At 44.8% G+C, this 15,730-nt stretch overlaps 1 protein-coding gene across 2 annotated transcripts in view; it reads right to left on the reverse strand.

The window, feature by feature from the left end:
• The window catches only part of LOXL2 (lysyl oxidase like 2), a 121,247-nt gene that overhangs the window by 73,004 nt on the left and 32,513 nt on the right, over nucleotides 1–15,730 (reverse strand). For both annotated transcript variants that reach the window (XM_070765251.1, XM_070765252.1), the window contains exons 2-3: nucleotides 10,029–10,396; nucleotides 9,112–9,287 (exon numbers count right to left, since the gene is read on the reverse strand). In XM_070765251.1, the coding sequence (XP_070621352.1) occupies nucleotides 9,112–9,287; nucleotides 10,029–10,329 (477 nt within the window). In that variant the 5' untranslated portion in view covers nucleotides 10,330–10,396. The remainder of the gene's footprint in view (nucleotides 1–9,111; nucleotides 9,288–10,028; nucleotides 10,397–15,730) is intronic.

Raw genomic sequence — 15,730 nt, forward strand, 5'->3', positions numbered from 1 at the left:
CGTTCTAATCTCCGGGGGGAGTTGATTCCAGAGGGCCGGGGCCGCCACAGAGAAGGCTCTTCCCCTGGGGCCCGCCAAACAACATTGTTTAGTCGACGGGACCCGGAGAAGGCCAACTCTGTGGGACCTTATCGGGCACTGGGATTCGTGCGGTAGCAGGCGGTTCCGGAGGTACTCTGGTCCAATGCCATGTAGGGCTTTAAAGGTCATGACCAACACTTTGAATTGTGACTGGAAACTGATCGGAAGAAAAAGACCTCATGGTCCATTTAGTCTGCCCTTATACTATTTCTTATATTTTATTTTAGGATGGATATATGTTTATCCCAGGCATGTTTAAATCCAGTGACTGTGGATTGACCGACCACGTCTGCTGGAGGTTTGTTCCAAGTATCTACTTCTCTTTCAGTCAAATAATATTTTCTCTCATTATTTCTAATCTTCCCCCCCCCCAATTAATTACCGTATTTTTCAGAGTATAAAATGCACCTCTTTCCCCCCTAACAGAGGCTGAAAATTTGGGTGAGTCTTATACTCCGAATGTAGCTCTTACTAAACGTTTCTTTAGCTCTAATGAGGTGCTAGCACGATCTTTCAAGCTTCGCTAGCCAAGCGATCTTCCCTTTGCCTGCTTCTTTCATTGCTGCTCCCTCCGACAGTCAACTGAGCCTTTTTTCAGCCCTAACAAGGTGCTAACCAGTGAACTGATCTTCCTGGCTTTGCTAGTGTTCTGTCTGGGTCACTCCGGAAGCTATGACCAACCCAAAAAGATAAGCCAGACACACCGGTTACCAGTTTTATAATGGTAAAGAGAAAAGAAGCCAACAGGAAATGTCCTTACAGGTCAGGAAAGCACTGGAACTCCAAATAGATACACGAAGGCAATTGTTCATACAGAAAAACAGGATCCTTAATGCCAAACGAGGCTGTTGATCTAACAGACACACACACCTCCCACCAGTCTTCAAGGCTGCTGGGCCACGAGCCAGGAACAAAAACGCTAAGAAAAAATGCAGATAACACCAACTCCTCTTTGATAACACTCCACACTGCCGAACTGATTCTCATGCCTTATAAACGCTTCCCTGCTAATGAGGACCACACCCAACCCCCAGGTGCTCCTCATTCAGCGCTGATAATATCTACGCAGTTGAGTTCTCCTTTGAGCTATGTGTCTCTGCCGCATACTAATGATAGCTTGTGCTTCGTCATCCAGGGACTCCAGGGAATCCAGAGAATCAAAGCTACTTGCTTGAGATAGCCCTTCCCCAGGGCTCCCAGGCCTTGCTTCATCGTCACTTTCTTGACTGCTGTCTCCACTGTCCGGCTGCACAGAACTATCCCCTCCGCTCTCAGACTCCCCCGGGCATGGAGCCAGCAGAGACGCAGCTGGTCTTTGATCTGGCTCAGGCTGAACCACAACCTCTGCCTTTTTTTCAGCCCTAATGAGGTATCAACGAATTTCCCCTATTTCCTCCCTTCCAAACCTAAGGTGCGTCTTATACTCTGGAAAATACAGCAATTAGAAGCTAGATCAGAAACATTTGGCGTAATTAAATTTGTGGCTCTTGTTATTTGGATGGCATTTTCTCTCTGGCAAAATGCAGAAAATGGAAGCATTGCTATTAACCCGGCTTTTGCATGTGAGAAGGGCCTTCGACGCACCCCACCTGCCCACACACAATTTTTCCCCTCCTAGCTGACACCGACGCTCAAATTCAAAGCCGCAAAAAACTTTCTGTTTGCACAGGGGCTTGTTACAGCTAGTAGCCGGGGCTATATCAAATAGGAAAAGGTAAAGTCAACAGGAAATATTTTTAAAGGAATGTGTGAGCTGATTCGTTTTAAAGAAATCTTCTGTGAGCAGCTGTATGTCTTTAAAAAAAACAACAAGTCCCTATTTCCTACTGCCATTACATTGCTTGGATATCGTGGCAAAAGTTTAATTATATGCCATGTTAAACTAAATTTTCTGGACCGTGTTGAGTGGCAAGCTGAATACTAGGAAAGAGCTTGCATTCAAATTTGGTCTCGAATGCAAACTCAGATAGTTCATCTAAGAGTGCAGAGAAGAGCTACAAAGATGTTTAGGGGACTGGAGTATAAAGCACATATAAACAACAATTGCTGGAATTGGGTTCTGTCTAGCTTGATGAAAAGAAGGACTAGGGGTGACATAATAGCAGTGTTCCAATATCTCAGGGGTTGCCACAAAGAAGAGGAAGTCAGGCTGTTCTCCAAAGCACCTGAGGGTAGAACAAGAAGCAATGGGTGGAAATTAATCAAGGAGAGAAGCAACGTAGAACTAAGACGAAATTTCCTGACAGTGAGAACAATTAACCAGTAGAACAGCTTGCCTCCAGAAGTTGTGAATTCCCCAACACTGGAAGTTTTTAAGAAGATGTTGGATAACCATCTGTCTGAAGTAGTGTAGGGTTTCCTTCCTGGGCAGGGGGCTGAGATTAGAAGACTAGAAGACCTCCAAGGTCCCTTCCAACTCTATTATCCTATCCTATCCTATCTTATCCTATCCTCTTCTCTTCAAACGTGTTGAACTATAAGCTTTATTATTCTTAGCAAATACTATTGGTGGTTGAGTTGATTAATTGAAATTATCAGAGGTTGTAATTAGTGTTGGGCGAACCCAACAAAGTTCAGGTTCGGCGAACTCACCCAAACTTTGCCGTGAAGTTCGGGTGAGTTCGCCGAACCCGAACTTTACCCGAACCCAAACTTTACCCGAACCCAAACTTTACCCGAACCCAAGCTTTACCTGAACCCAAACTTTACCTGAACCCAAACTTTACCCGAACCCAAACTTTACCCGAACCCAAACTTTACCCGAACCCGAACAGCAGCAGTGCCGCTGCGGCGTCCTTTTCTGTAAAAATAAACAAGGAGGTAGCAGGCAGTTCCGGAGGTACTCTGGTCCAATGCCAGGTATGGCTTTAAAGGTCATAACCAACACTTTGAATTGTGACCGGAAACTGCATCCAATGCAGACTGCGGAGTGTTGCAGAGACGTGGGCAAATCTGGGAAGCCCCACGATGGAAGGGAAGGAAGGAAAGATGAAAGGAAGGAAGGAAGGATGGATGGATGGAAGAAAGGAAGGATGGAAGGAAGTAAGGAAGGACAGAAGGAAGGCAGAACAGAAGGAAGGGAGGGAGGGAGGAGGGAGGGAGGAGGGAGGGAAGGTGGGAGGGAGGGAGAGAGGGAGGAAAGGAGAGAAGGGAGGGAGGGAGGAATTGTTAGAGGTTAGACTATAATGAAGAATATAGGTACATCCTTCAGGATTGGGTGGCATGGAAGTTGAATAAATAAATAAATAAATAATAAATATTTTTGCGTGTGTGTTCTTACACATCTATTTTCCTTTTATATTTTTTTGCCTTTCACTGCATTGTGTAACTAAAATAAAATACTTTTTCTTCGCTTAGTAAATATCTACAAATTAGATTTCTTGGAAAATTATGTGGTTCTGTTCAAAAATTCATTTGCAAATGAAGCCAATGGTTTTCCAAAAGAACCGAATTTACCCAGAACCTTCAGAAAAAAAAAAAAAAAGCCAGACCAATAAACTTCCACTGAAGTGGAATGAACTGGTGAACTGATCTTATAGTTACAAAATAACGAAGAGCAACAGTTAAATCCATGTCCTCTTCAGGCCTTATCTGCAGAGGGTCAGTTATTCCATTAAGGGAAGAATCCCTGCAATGTCCAGGGAAGAGCTGTTTTTAATTCACAGGCTGATACACATCAAACATCTGCGGGGTATTGGACAGCTTAGCACTTCTCGGCTAAGAAAACAACGTCTTCCAAAGAATTGGGCATCGCTCCCGAAGGGTGGAAGGAATGAGCCAGTTTAGACAAGGACATAAACAAGGGAGAGGAACCTCTGTGATGGGCCAGATTGGGGAAAAGAATTCTGCAGCTGCACAGTTGCAAAAAGAATAATTGTTATTATTTTTGCTTCCTTTTCCATGAAAATTCAGCACCATTCCTAAAATTTGGAAACTTGGGACTTGGGGGCAGGGGCGGATTCCTATTACCGCCACTACTGATGTGCTTTTGTGTTGTGGTGGGCCAGCTCCTGCAATGGGGAATTTGGATGTTGGCTTAGGAGAGTCCTCAGGTTCCCAGAGACTTGTCTTACTGCCATCAGCTTCGGACAGTGAGGATTCCTTGCCAAGGTCAGATGCTGGGGAAGAAGAAGAATCAGATAGGGAGATGGATGCAACCAGCCCATTAGTTAATGGGTCATCGGAGGAGAAGGATCGGTGGATAGATGCCAGAATGTGCAGGCTCATGGCTAGAAGGGACCAACTGCACAGGTATCGTCGGAGATAAGGGAGAACACCTGTGGCTGAGACAATTAGGCTAATGGGGTTGCTGATAAATGACTCAATGCTGCAGAGAGCGCATGTGGGAGTTTATCCGTTTGGAGAAGGATACATCGTGTTTGCTTTGTTCCTGGACTTTCACAGACTTTTTGGGATTTCACAGCCAAGTAAATCTTGTGGACTCACTTGAAGAGGTTTGGCTGTGACGCTCTTACAGCTGCTCTTATCTGCTCTGTTTGTTTTTGTCTCTCGCAGCTTTAAAGGACTGTTATCTGTGCGTGAGCTAATTTGCTCAGTTTCAAGTCCGTGTGCACAGCTTTATTTTGGATAAACTGAGTTTCTGTTTACTTTGTAACAGCGTGTGTGTTTAAATTTGCATTTCTGACTTAATTGGGGCTCGTAACGTGAAGCTCATGCCAGATCTTGTGCGTTCCCTTAAGAGATTTTACCTCCTGTGCATATGAAGAAGCAAAAACACTCTGGGACACATGCATGTGCATACAAGCTAACTGAAGCCGCATGCGCAGTGATTACTACCGGTGCACCATCATTTATGGTACTAGTAGCAACAGTACATTTTTATCATTTTGCATTAGCAGAATGCTAACGCCAGAAATAATCCCAATGGGGGAAATAAACAGGAGGCAAGGAAGAATTAAGACCTTCTCCCTGGAGCCACAAAGTCCTCTTTGTAAGTGTCCATGTTATACAGTGATACCTCGTCATACAAACTTTTCGAGATACAAACCCGGGGTTTAAGATTTTTTTGCCTCTTCTTACAAACTATTTTCACCTTACAAACCCACCGCCGCCGCTGGGATGCCCCGCCTCTGGACTTCCGTTGCCAGCGAAGCACCCATTTTTGCGCTGCTGGGATTCTCCTGAGGCTCCCCACCTCCGGACTTCTGTGTTTTTGTGATGCTGCAGGGGAATCCCAGCAGGGGAATCCCAACAATGCAAAAACAGGTGCTTCGCTGGGAACTGAAGTCCAGAGGTGGGGTTTCCCAGAGAGGGGAGCCTCAGTGAAATCGCAGCATCACAAAAACACAGAGGTCCTGAGGTGGGGTTTTGAGGACTTTGGTGTTTTTGCGATGCTGCGATTTCACTGATGCTCCCCTCTATGGGAAACCCCACCTCCGGACTTCCGTTGCCAGTGAAGCGCTCGTTTTTGTGATGCTGGGATTCCCCTGCTGGGATTCTCCTGCAGCATAGCAAAAACACAGAAGTCCAGAGGTGGGGTTTCCCGTGGAGGGGAGCCTCAGGGGAATCCCAGCAGCACAAAAACGGGCGCTTCGGCTGGCAAAAGGGGTGAATTTTGGGCCTGCACGCATTAATCGCTTTTCCATTTATTCCTATGGGAAACATTGTTTCATCTTACAAACTTTTCACCTTAAGAACCTCGTCCCGGAACCAATTAAGTTTGTAAGATGAGGTATCACTGTATTACTATTACTCTGAAAGCAGAGTTTAGAACACCAGCTTGTTAAGCTAACCACAGTCAGGGAAAAGAACAACAACAGCGAAGCCCCTAATAAAATCAGGAATATAAAACTGAGCCGTAGAGAGCGTCAACTAGGGAATATTTTTTGCTGGTTTCCAAGCTACCTCCATATGAGGTACAAAATTAAGAAAAAATGGGTGCAACGGTGTGAGCCATCCTCGATAATTTAGCCAAGTTCTTTGCTTCTTCGCAAAGCTCTTTACTTCTTTCCCATTTTCCATTTCCTCCCAGATTCTCTATTTACCCCCAACATATTCTGCATTCTTCCATGATTACTGCAGGGCTGCCGTAAAAAGAAGCTGGACTTTTTCTGTTGTCCGATCGAGAGAGCTAATCCTACTTATCTGCTTTAGAAAATGGCAATGATTTCAAGAATTCCTCTAGGGAGAGTCTTGATCCCTCTCTCAGCAAAATGGAGGGCAGGGAGTCCACACCGGTCAATATCTTTGACATCGCATTACACTCCATCAAACCTCAGATCTCAAAATGTGGATTAAGTGACGGGAGAAAGCATCGGTGTCAAAAATTAAGGCTTTAAAAATTAAACTCTCCAAAACACAAGTCCGATACTAAATTTAATTTAACCAGGACACCATTTATGAATTATAATTAGGCAGATAGACTTGCAAGTCCTCCTAAATTAGGGTTTAGCTCTTAATTGTTTATTGGAGGTCTTTATTATGTCGGCATATGTCGGCTGCACTCTCTCTCCTTCTCCCTCTCTCTCTCCCTCCCCCCCCCCCTCTCTTTTGTCTCTTCTATTTTGTTACCTGCTATTTTTCTTGGTTGGACTTTCAGGTGATCAAAACAGAAAATAAACATTTGAAGGCATATTAATGGTGAATTTAATTAGAAGACAATTGGTTCATCTGGATGACAAAATTAGAAAAGAAGGTAGCAAGAGATGGTGTGTGATTTTTCTTTTTCTTTCTTTTTTTTGAATTTGTAATTAAGAAGTTTATATTGATATAAGCATGTTTTATGGTGTAGGGAAAAAAATTCTGCAAAAACAAAATATAATAAAATACAATAAAAACAGAACCTAAAATTAATGCATCCTTGTGTTTTGGTCCCCAGCTTATTTTACACTTAGGAAATGCTCTTCTTGGTGTTTATTTGTGCTTTCACAGGTATATCTTTTTACCAGCGGTTAATTTCAGATATTCCAGCAGGTGAAATAGCAGATCATGAATAACAGATCTTGAAAAGCTCAGCTGAGTCAAAGCAGTCAATTGAGGCACACGTATCTCCATCAAGGTCAGGTTCCTGATTCTCTAACCCAGGGGTGTCAAATTCGATTTCATTGAGGGCTGCATCAGTGTTGGGTTTTACTTGAGGGAGGGCTGGGTGCGTGTGACCAGGGTGGGCGTGGCCAGCTCGACATCACTCGTGTCAGAAGCCTCTGCAGTGGCACAAGCGCTCTGCCAGCAAAATGGAGCACGAGGGGGCCGCTCTACCAAGCTCCATTTTCACTGGCAGAGTGTTGCAGGATGCTGTTGCGGCCAAAAACGGAGTTCCATTTTAGCTGGTGGAGGCATCGTGGGCTGGTCCTCTGCTCTTTCCAGGACAGTCCCGTGGGTTAGATCCAAGCACACCATGGGCCAGATGCAGCCCGTGAGCCTTGGATGTACAGTATCTAGACCAGTGATGGCGAACCCTTTTTTGGTTTGAGTGCTAAAAGGGGCAGGTGTGGGTGTGTTAACATGCATGTATGTGTCCACACCCCTTTCCTCCCACCCATTATTATTATTATTTATTAGATTTGTGTGCCCCCCTTCTCTGAAGACTCGGAGCGGCTCACAGCAAACAATATACAGAGTACAAATCCGATATTAAAAACAGTATTTAAAACCCTTATAGTAAAAAAAACAATCATACAACCCAAATAGACCATACATAAATCATAATAGCTGAGGGGTATATTAATTTCCCCATGCCTGGTGACATAGGTGGGTTTTTAGAAGTTTACGAAAGGCAAGGAGGGTCGGGGCAGTCCTAATCTCCAGGGGGGGAGTTGATTCCAGAGGGCTGGGGCCACCACAGATAAGTCTCTTCCCCTGGCATTGCTTAGTCAACAAGGATCCGGAGAAGGCCAACACTGTGGGACCTAGTCGGCCGCTGGGATTTGTGCGGCAAAAGGCGGTCCCGGAGGTAGTCTGGTCCGATGCCATGTAGGGCTTTATAGGTCATAACCAACACTTTGAATTGTGACCGGAAATTGATCGGTAACCAATGCAGACTGCGGAGTGTTGGTGTAACATGGGCATACCTAGGTAAGCCCATGACTGCTCTCGCAGCTGCATTCTGCACGATTTGAAGTTTCCGAACACTTTTCAAAGGTAGCCCCATGTAGAGAGTGTTACAGTAGTCGAGCCTCGAGGTGATAAGGGCACGAGTGACTGTGAGCAGTGACACCTGGTCCAAATAGGGCCGCAACTGGTGCACCAGGCGAACCTGGGCAAATGCCCCCCTCGCCACAGCTGAAAGATGGTTCTCTAATGTGAGCTGTGCATCGAGGAGGACGCCCAAGTTGCGGACCCTCTCTGAGGGGGTCAATAATTCCCCCCCCCAGGGTGATAGACGGACAGATGGAATTGTCCTTGGCCATGTAGAGCTTTATAGGTCATAACCAACACTTTGAATTGTGACTGGAAACTGATCAGCAGCCAGTGCACCCCCCGCAATGCCCCCCGTACATGGACACAGTCTTTCTGAAGCCTGGTAGGTGAAAAAAAAATCCCCCAATGGACAAACCGAAAGTTCAGGAAAACGCACTTCTGGTTTGCCCGTTGTGCTGTTTTTTTGCACTCCGGGGGTTCAGGAAGCTTCCTGGAACCCTCCAGAGTACAAAAACAGCACAAGTGCATTTTTCCGAACTTCTGGTTTGCCTGCTGGGGGATTTTTTTTGCTTTTGCGGCTTCAGGGAAGCTTTCCTGAAGTGTCCAGAGGATGAAACAGCCTTTCCCAAGGCTGAAAATCAGCTGGCCAGTGGGCACATACGTTTTGGAGTTGAAACATGGCAAGGTTTCGTGTGCAATCCGCTATGGCTCTAGGCATTCACCAGGGACCAAACTTCCTTGGAGTGAGATTCAAGAGGGTTTTTTTAATGTAAAAGACAGGCAGTACCGGTAAAGTGAAGGTACTGAAAACCTTTTTACCTGTGGCTTCCTGGATTGGCGCATTGCCCAATGGGAGGAAGTGGTGGGCTTCGGCAAACGTGCCAACGGTCCAGTGCCTAAACTCTCATTACTCCCTTGAACTTTGCTTACCTCTATTTGATTGAGCAGGGGGTCCTCGAAGTTGAAGCCAGGTATTCTCTTGTCACTGCAGACCACGCTCACATCCTCGGTGTGCTTGCAGTCCGACACACCCCACCCGTTGAAGGTACAGTCGCCTATCGAAGATTCTGTGCCACTGCAGTAGACATTGTCCATATGAATGGGGCCTAAAGAGAAAGGGGAGGAAAGGTCTGGTTTAAGAGCAGAAATAAGTTCATAAGTTTGAACTCTGTGGCATGCGCAGAAGCAAAATCTCACTGGGAAACGCACGCCAACCCACCAGTCACCCATAGCCAGGGATGGGCAGTAGGCAGGACGGGGTAGAATGCAGTTCCACCGGCAGAAATGAAGAGGCATGTGCAGCTCATGGTCATTAGTGAGGCTGCTATAAAGAGCAGCCTGTGGGCTTGGCCATTGTGGAGGATTATCTGATCGTTGTGTTTCGTGCCTGCCTTGCTGACTTTGACCTTTTGTGTGCTGATTTTTCCCCGCTTGGAAACTAAACCAGAGCAAAGTGTGTTTCACTTTGTGAAAGAAGGACTGTGAATTGCCTCACAGCTGCAAGCTAAGTATCACAGAACTGATAAGGGACTTGTACAAATTACCAGTTTGTTTGGAGACCAGTGCTCTCTGCTATACCAAAAGAGGGCTTGGTTTAAGTGAATTTTCATTATAAAGAACATTGTTTTGAATTTTCAAACGTGTGTGTGTCTGAAATTCGTACCTGTGAATTTTTGGGAGGAGTCTACCAGAGAGCAAAAAAACATTGGGGCACGTGCGCAGGTGTGCAGGTGCGCAGGAGAAGGGAAGCTGCGCACACAGCAAGGTGGTAGCGATGGGATTGGGAATCCAGCCCTGATCAGAGCCCAATATCCCCACTCCCCAAAATGACTTGTTCCGCGTCTCACCTTCTCCTTTGCCAAATTTGGAGCCAGGGTGCCAGGCCAAAGCTTCCACGTAGCCCAACTGCCTGCAGAAGACATGGGCCGAGTGGATGGAGAAATCATCATCGCAAATGGTGCCCCATTGGTTATTATAGAAGACTTCCGCTCGCCCTTCGTTGTGCTTCCTCCTGTCCCCTGCCAAGCGGACCTTGATAGAAGGCTCAGTGCTGGGTTGGGAATCTTGTTGGTGCTGGGCAAGGATCAGCGGGTCCAGGCACACCAAGAAGACGAAAAGGATCGGACGGCAGTTGGGGAACTTTGCCATTGAGGATGTGAGGTTCTCTTCGGAGACAGGTCTTCAGTTCAAGTCAGGAGGCAGGCTGGCGGCTTTGCTGGAAAGAAAGAGAGGAAGAAAAAATACTTGAGAAATAAGAGCCGTAGTGGCGCAGTGGTTAAAGTGCGGTACTGCAGGCTACTTGTGCTGCCTGACGACTGCCTGTAATTTGGCAGGTTTGAATCTAACCAGGCTCGAGGTTGACTCAGGCTTCCATCCTTCTGCAGTGGGTAAAATGAGGAGCCAAATTGTTGGGGGCACTAGGTTGACTCTGTAAATCACTTAGAGTGGGCTGTACAGCACTATGAAGTGGTATATGTCTAAACTCAATCTGTATAGTCTGGAGCAGTGTTTCCCAACCTTGGCAACTTGGAGATATTTGGACTTCAATTCCCAGAATCCCCCAGCCAGCGAATGCTGGCTGGGGAACTCTGGGAGTTGAAGTCCAAATATCTCCAAGTTGCCAAAGTTGGGAAACACTGATCTGGAGGACAGAAGGAAAAGGGGGGACATGATCGAAACATTTAAATATGTTAAAGGGTTAAATAAGGTTCAGGAGGGAAGTGTTTTTCATAGGAAAGTGAACACAAGGACAAGGGGACACAATCTGAAGTTAGTTGGGGGAAAGATCAAAAGCAACATGAGAAAATATTATTTCACTGAAAGAGTAGTAGATCCTTGGAACAAACTTCCAGCAGACATGGTTGGTAAATCCACAGTAACTGAATTTAAACATGCCTGGGATAAACATATATCCATTGTAAGATAAAATACAGGAAGTAGTATAAGGGCAGACTAGATGGACCATGAGGTCTTTTTCTGCCCTCAGACTTCTATGTTTCTATGTTTCTAAATGCTATTGCTATTGCTATTCCCCCTCCTTCCTTCCTTCCTTCCTTCCTTCCTTCCTTCCTTCTTCTCTTTCCTTCCTTCCTTCCTTGTTCTCTTTCTTTCCTTCCTTCCTTCTTCTCTTTCTTTCCTTCCTTCCTTCTTCTCTTTCTTTCCTTCCTTCCTTCTTCTCTTTCCTTCTTTCTTTCCTTCCTTCCTTCTTCTCCTCCCTCCCTCCCTCCCTTCCTTCCTTTCTTCCCAGTAATTAGAATGCAGCATTGCAGGATAACTCTGCCTACAGGCAGGGGTTGGGTTCTCACCAAGCTCAAGGTTGACTCAGCTTCTGTCCTTCCGAGACGGGTGCTTTTACAGCCTCCTCTAATCGGCTTACAGAGTCAGCCTCTTGCCCCCAACAATCTGGGTCCCCATTTTACCCACCTCGGAAGGATGGGAGGCTGAGTCGACCTTGAGCCTGGTGAGATTTGAACTCCTGGCAGTGGGAAGTGAGTTAGCCCGCAATACTGCATTCTAACCACTGCACCACCCTGGCTGAAATGCAATTCATCTTAGAAAAGAAATACTATCTCTTCATCTGCTGGATGCAATGCAGAATAATTTCTATGTTTATTTATTTCCTATGTTTATTTTTATGCTAAATCCGGCATGAGCTTTGGCTGTGGCAGGTTGCTAAAGAGAATTATTTTGAGAAATTGGAAAAGTATTCCTATTCTGGACATTAAGGATTACCTTTAGGAGATGCGTCATTTGTCCGTTTTTGAAAAGGCTTTTATTACCCCGCACAGCAAAAAATGATGCAACTTGTTTCATTTTGGCCCATTCAACATACAATAAGCCAAAAGCTGTTATCGCACCTGGCTGGGAGATGACTGTAGCTTTGAGAAGGGTAAACTGTCTTCTGCCCCCCTTTTAATAATAATAATAATAATAATAATAATAATAATAATAACAACAACAACAACAACAACAACAACAACAAACTCAAACTCAACCCAGACAAGATGGAGTGGCTGTGGGTTTTGCCTCCCAAGGACAATTCCATCTGTCCGTCCATCACCCTGGGGGGAGAATCATTGACCCCCTCGGAGAGGGTTCACAACTTGGGCGTCCTCCTCGATCCACAGCTCACATTAGAGAAACATCTTTCAGCTGTGGCGAGGGGGGCGTTCGCCCAGGTTCACCTGGTGCATCAGTTGCGGCCCTATCTGGACCGGGAGTCACTGCTCACAGTCACTCGTGCCCTCATCACCTCGAGGCTCGACTACTGTAACGCTCTCTACATGGGGCTACCTTTGAAGAGTGTTCGGAAACTTCAGATAGAATGCAGCTGCGAGAGCAATTATGGGCTTCCCTAAATATGCCCATGTCACACCAACACTCCGCAGTCTGCATTGGTTGCTGATCAGTTTCCGGTCACAATTCAAAGTGTTGGTTATGACCTATAAAGCCCTTCATGGCACCGGACCAGATTATCTCCGCGACCGCCTTCTGCCGCACGAATCCCAGTGGTCAGTTAGGTCCCACAGAGTGGGCCTCCTCAGGGTCCCGTCAACTAAACAATGCCACTTGGCGGGACCCAGGGAAAGAGCCTTCTCTGTGGCGGCCCCGGCCCTCTGGAACCAACTCCCCCCAGAGATTAGAATTGCCCCCACCCTCCTTGCCTTTCGTAAGCATCTTAAAACCCACCTCTGCCGCCAGGCATGGGGGAATTAAGACTTCTTCTCCCCCTAGGCCGTTACAACTGTATGCATGGTATGTTTGTATGTATGTTTGGTTTTATATATTAAGGGGTTTTAATTTGCTTTTAGTATTGGATTTATTGTATATTGTTCATGATTGTTGTTAGCCGCCCCGAGTTTTCGGAGAGGGGCGGCATATAAATCCAATAAACTTGAACTTGAAACTTGAATAATAATAATTTTAAAAAAAATTAGATTTGTATGCCGCCCTTCTCCAAAGACTCGGGGCGGCTCACAGGATACAAAAGCAACACAACAACAAATCTAATTAATTAAAAATTACTACTAAAATCCCATATACAGTGTTCCCTCGATTTCCGCGGGGGGATGCGTTCCAAGACCGCCCGCGAAAGTCGAATTTCCATGAAGTAGAGATGCGTAAGTAAATACACCATTTTTGGCTATGAACAGTATCACAAGCCTTCCCTTAAGACTTTAAACCCCTAAATTACCATTTCCCTTTCCCTTAATAACCATTTACTCACCATTATTACTGGTACTTACCATTGAATAAGACACTTAGTGATCCTGATATTTATAAACATAATTATTAACAATAGTTATTTTTTTGTTATTTATTTGCAAAAATTATTAGTTTGGCGATGACGTATGATGTCATCGGGCGGGAAAAACGTGGTACAGTGGTCCCTCGATTTTTGCGGGTTCGAACTTCGCGAAACGGCTATACCACGGTTTTTCAAAAATATTAATTAAAAAATGCTTTGCTGGTTTTTTCCCTATACCATGGTTTTTCCCGCCCGATGACGTCATACGTCATTGCCAAACTTTCGTCCACCTTTAATAATTTTTTTTAAAATAAACTTTAATAAATAAACATGGTGAGTAATAATCTAAATGGTTGCTAAGGGAATGAGAAATTGCAATTTAGGGGTTTAAAGTGTTAAGGGAAGGCTTGTGATACTGTTCATAGCCAAAAATAGTGTATTTACTTCCGCATCTCTACTTCGCGGAAATTTGACTTTCGCAGGTGGTCTCGGAACGCATCCCCCGCGAAAATCGAGGGAACACTTGTACCACGGTTTTTCCCGCCCGATGACATCATACGTCATCACCAAACTAATAATTTTTGCAAACAAATAACAACAACAAAAAAATTATTAATAAATAATTATGTTTATAAATATCAGGATCACTAAGTGTCTTATTCAATGGTGAGTACCAGTAATAATGGTGAGTAAATGATTGTTTAGGGAATGAGAAATTGCAATTTAGGGGTTTAAAGTGTTAAGGGAAGGCTTGTGATACTGTCCATAGCCAAAAATGGTGTATTTACTTCCGCATCTCTACTTCGCGGAAATTCGACTTTCGCGGGTGGTCTCGGAACGCATCCCCCGCGAAAATCGAGGGAACACTGTATAGGAAAAAAAACCGCAAAGTATTTTTAATTAATTTTTTTTAAAAAAATGTGGTATAGGCTATTCGCGAAGTTCGAACCCGCGAAAATCGAGGGAAAACTGTATAATAAAATCAGTCAGCCAATTCATTCACAACCACACATTTTAACCCCTGATATCTCTGCAGACTTCTTTAACCAGTGTCTGGAATTCTTTGTCCATTCTTGTCTGTTTTCCTGTGAGTCATCCTTTCTATAGAAGAAGAGTGAAATGCCAGATTTTGTGCAGTAACACAGGCTTTGTTAATGGTAAAATTCCCCCTTCTCCAAATACACAATGCATATTTCTATTACTGCATGTCTGGGGTTGTTTTTTTTTAACCACACTTAATGCAAAGAAAAGTCCCAGCAAAATCTGGAGCTTGTACAGAAAGCAATTTAGCAGACAGCTCTTTGTAGACCTTCTAGCTCAGCCAACAAGTTGACGGATGCTTGAGGCTGGCTGTCAAACCGCCTTGCTCCTTTCCCAATTCACCAGGGAAGCGTTTAAGGCGAGAGAATCCAAATGTGAGCTAAACCCCGCCAATCCCCTCATGCAAACTGCACATTGCAGGAGTTTGGAAAGCCACGTGCGTGGGAAAGGCTCCCATGGGGAGGGAAAGCCAAGAGGCAGCGCAAGGAGCCCACTGCTTCTAATTTCCTAGAAGAGCAGAACTTTTCCTGGCCTTGTCAGCAGGCAAAACATAGCCACGGATGGGCTCTGCTCACAAACACACTTCCAGGAGGGACAAGTCTCTCAAACTGAGCATCGGTTGTGACGCGGGGCGGAGGGAAGAGGACCACACAAGGAAAGGAAGAAAGGTTAAGTCAGAGCCATAACTGAGGGCATGCAAGATAATAATAATAATAATAATAATAATAATAATAATAATAATAATAATAATAATAATAATATCTTGGTCCCAGGGGTCCTTGGCACGCTGGGCGCAGTGCCAAAGAATCTCAGCGGACATTTGAAAACCATCGGAATTGACAAAATCTCCATCTGTCAATTGCAAAAGGCCGCTTTACTGGGATCGGCAAACATAATTCGCCGCTACATCACGCAGTCCTAGGTGCTTGGGAAGCGCCCGACTGGTGATGAAATACGAAATCCAGCATAGTGATCTCATTTGCTGTGTTGTATCAAAATAATAATAAGAATAATAATAAGAATAATAATAAGAATAATAATAAGAATAATAATAAGAATAATAATAAGAATAATAATAATAAGAATAATAAGAATAATAACAACAACAACAACTAGTAACTCAATGTCGTATGGACAGTTGGCGGAACAAAGCATTGCATGGACAGTTCTTGGAGAAGATTGAAGGCAAAGTGGATAAAGAAAAGACCTGGTCATGGCTTACAAGTGGAACACTCAAAAAGGAGACAGAAGGTCTAATAC

This window comes from Erythrolamprus reginae, chromosome 12 (assembly GCF_031021105.1).
Source record: "Erythrolamprus reginae isolate rEryReg1 chromosome 12, rEryReg1.hap1, whole genome shotgun sequence".
Lineage (NCBI taxonomy): Eukaryota > Metazoa > Chordata > Lepidosauria > Squamata > Dipsadidae > Erythrolamprus > Erythrolamprus reginae.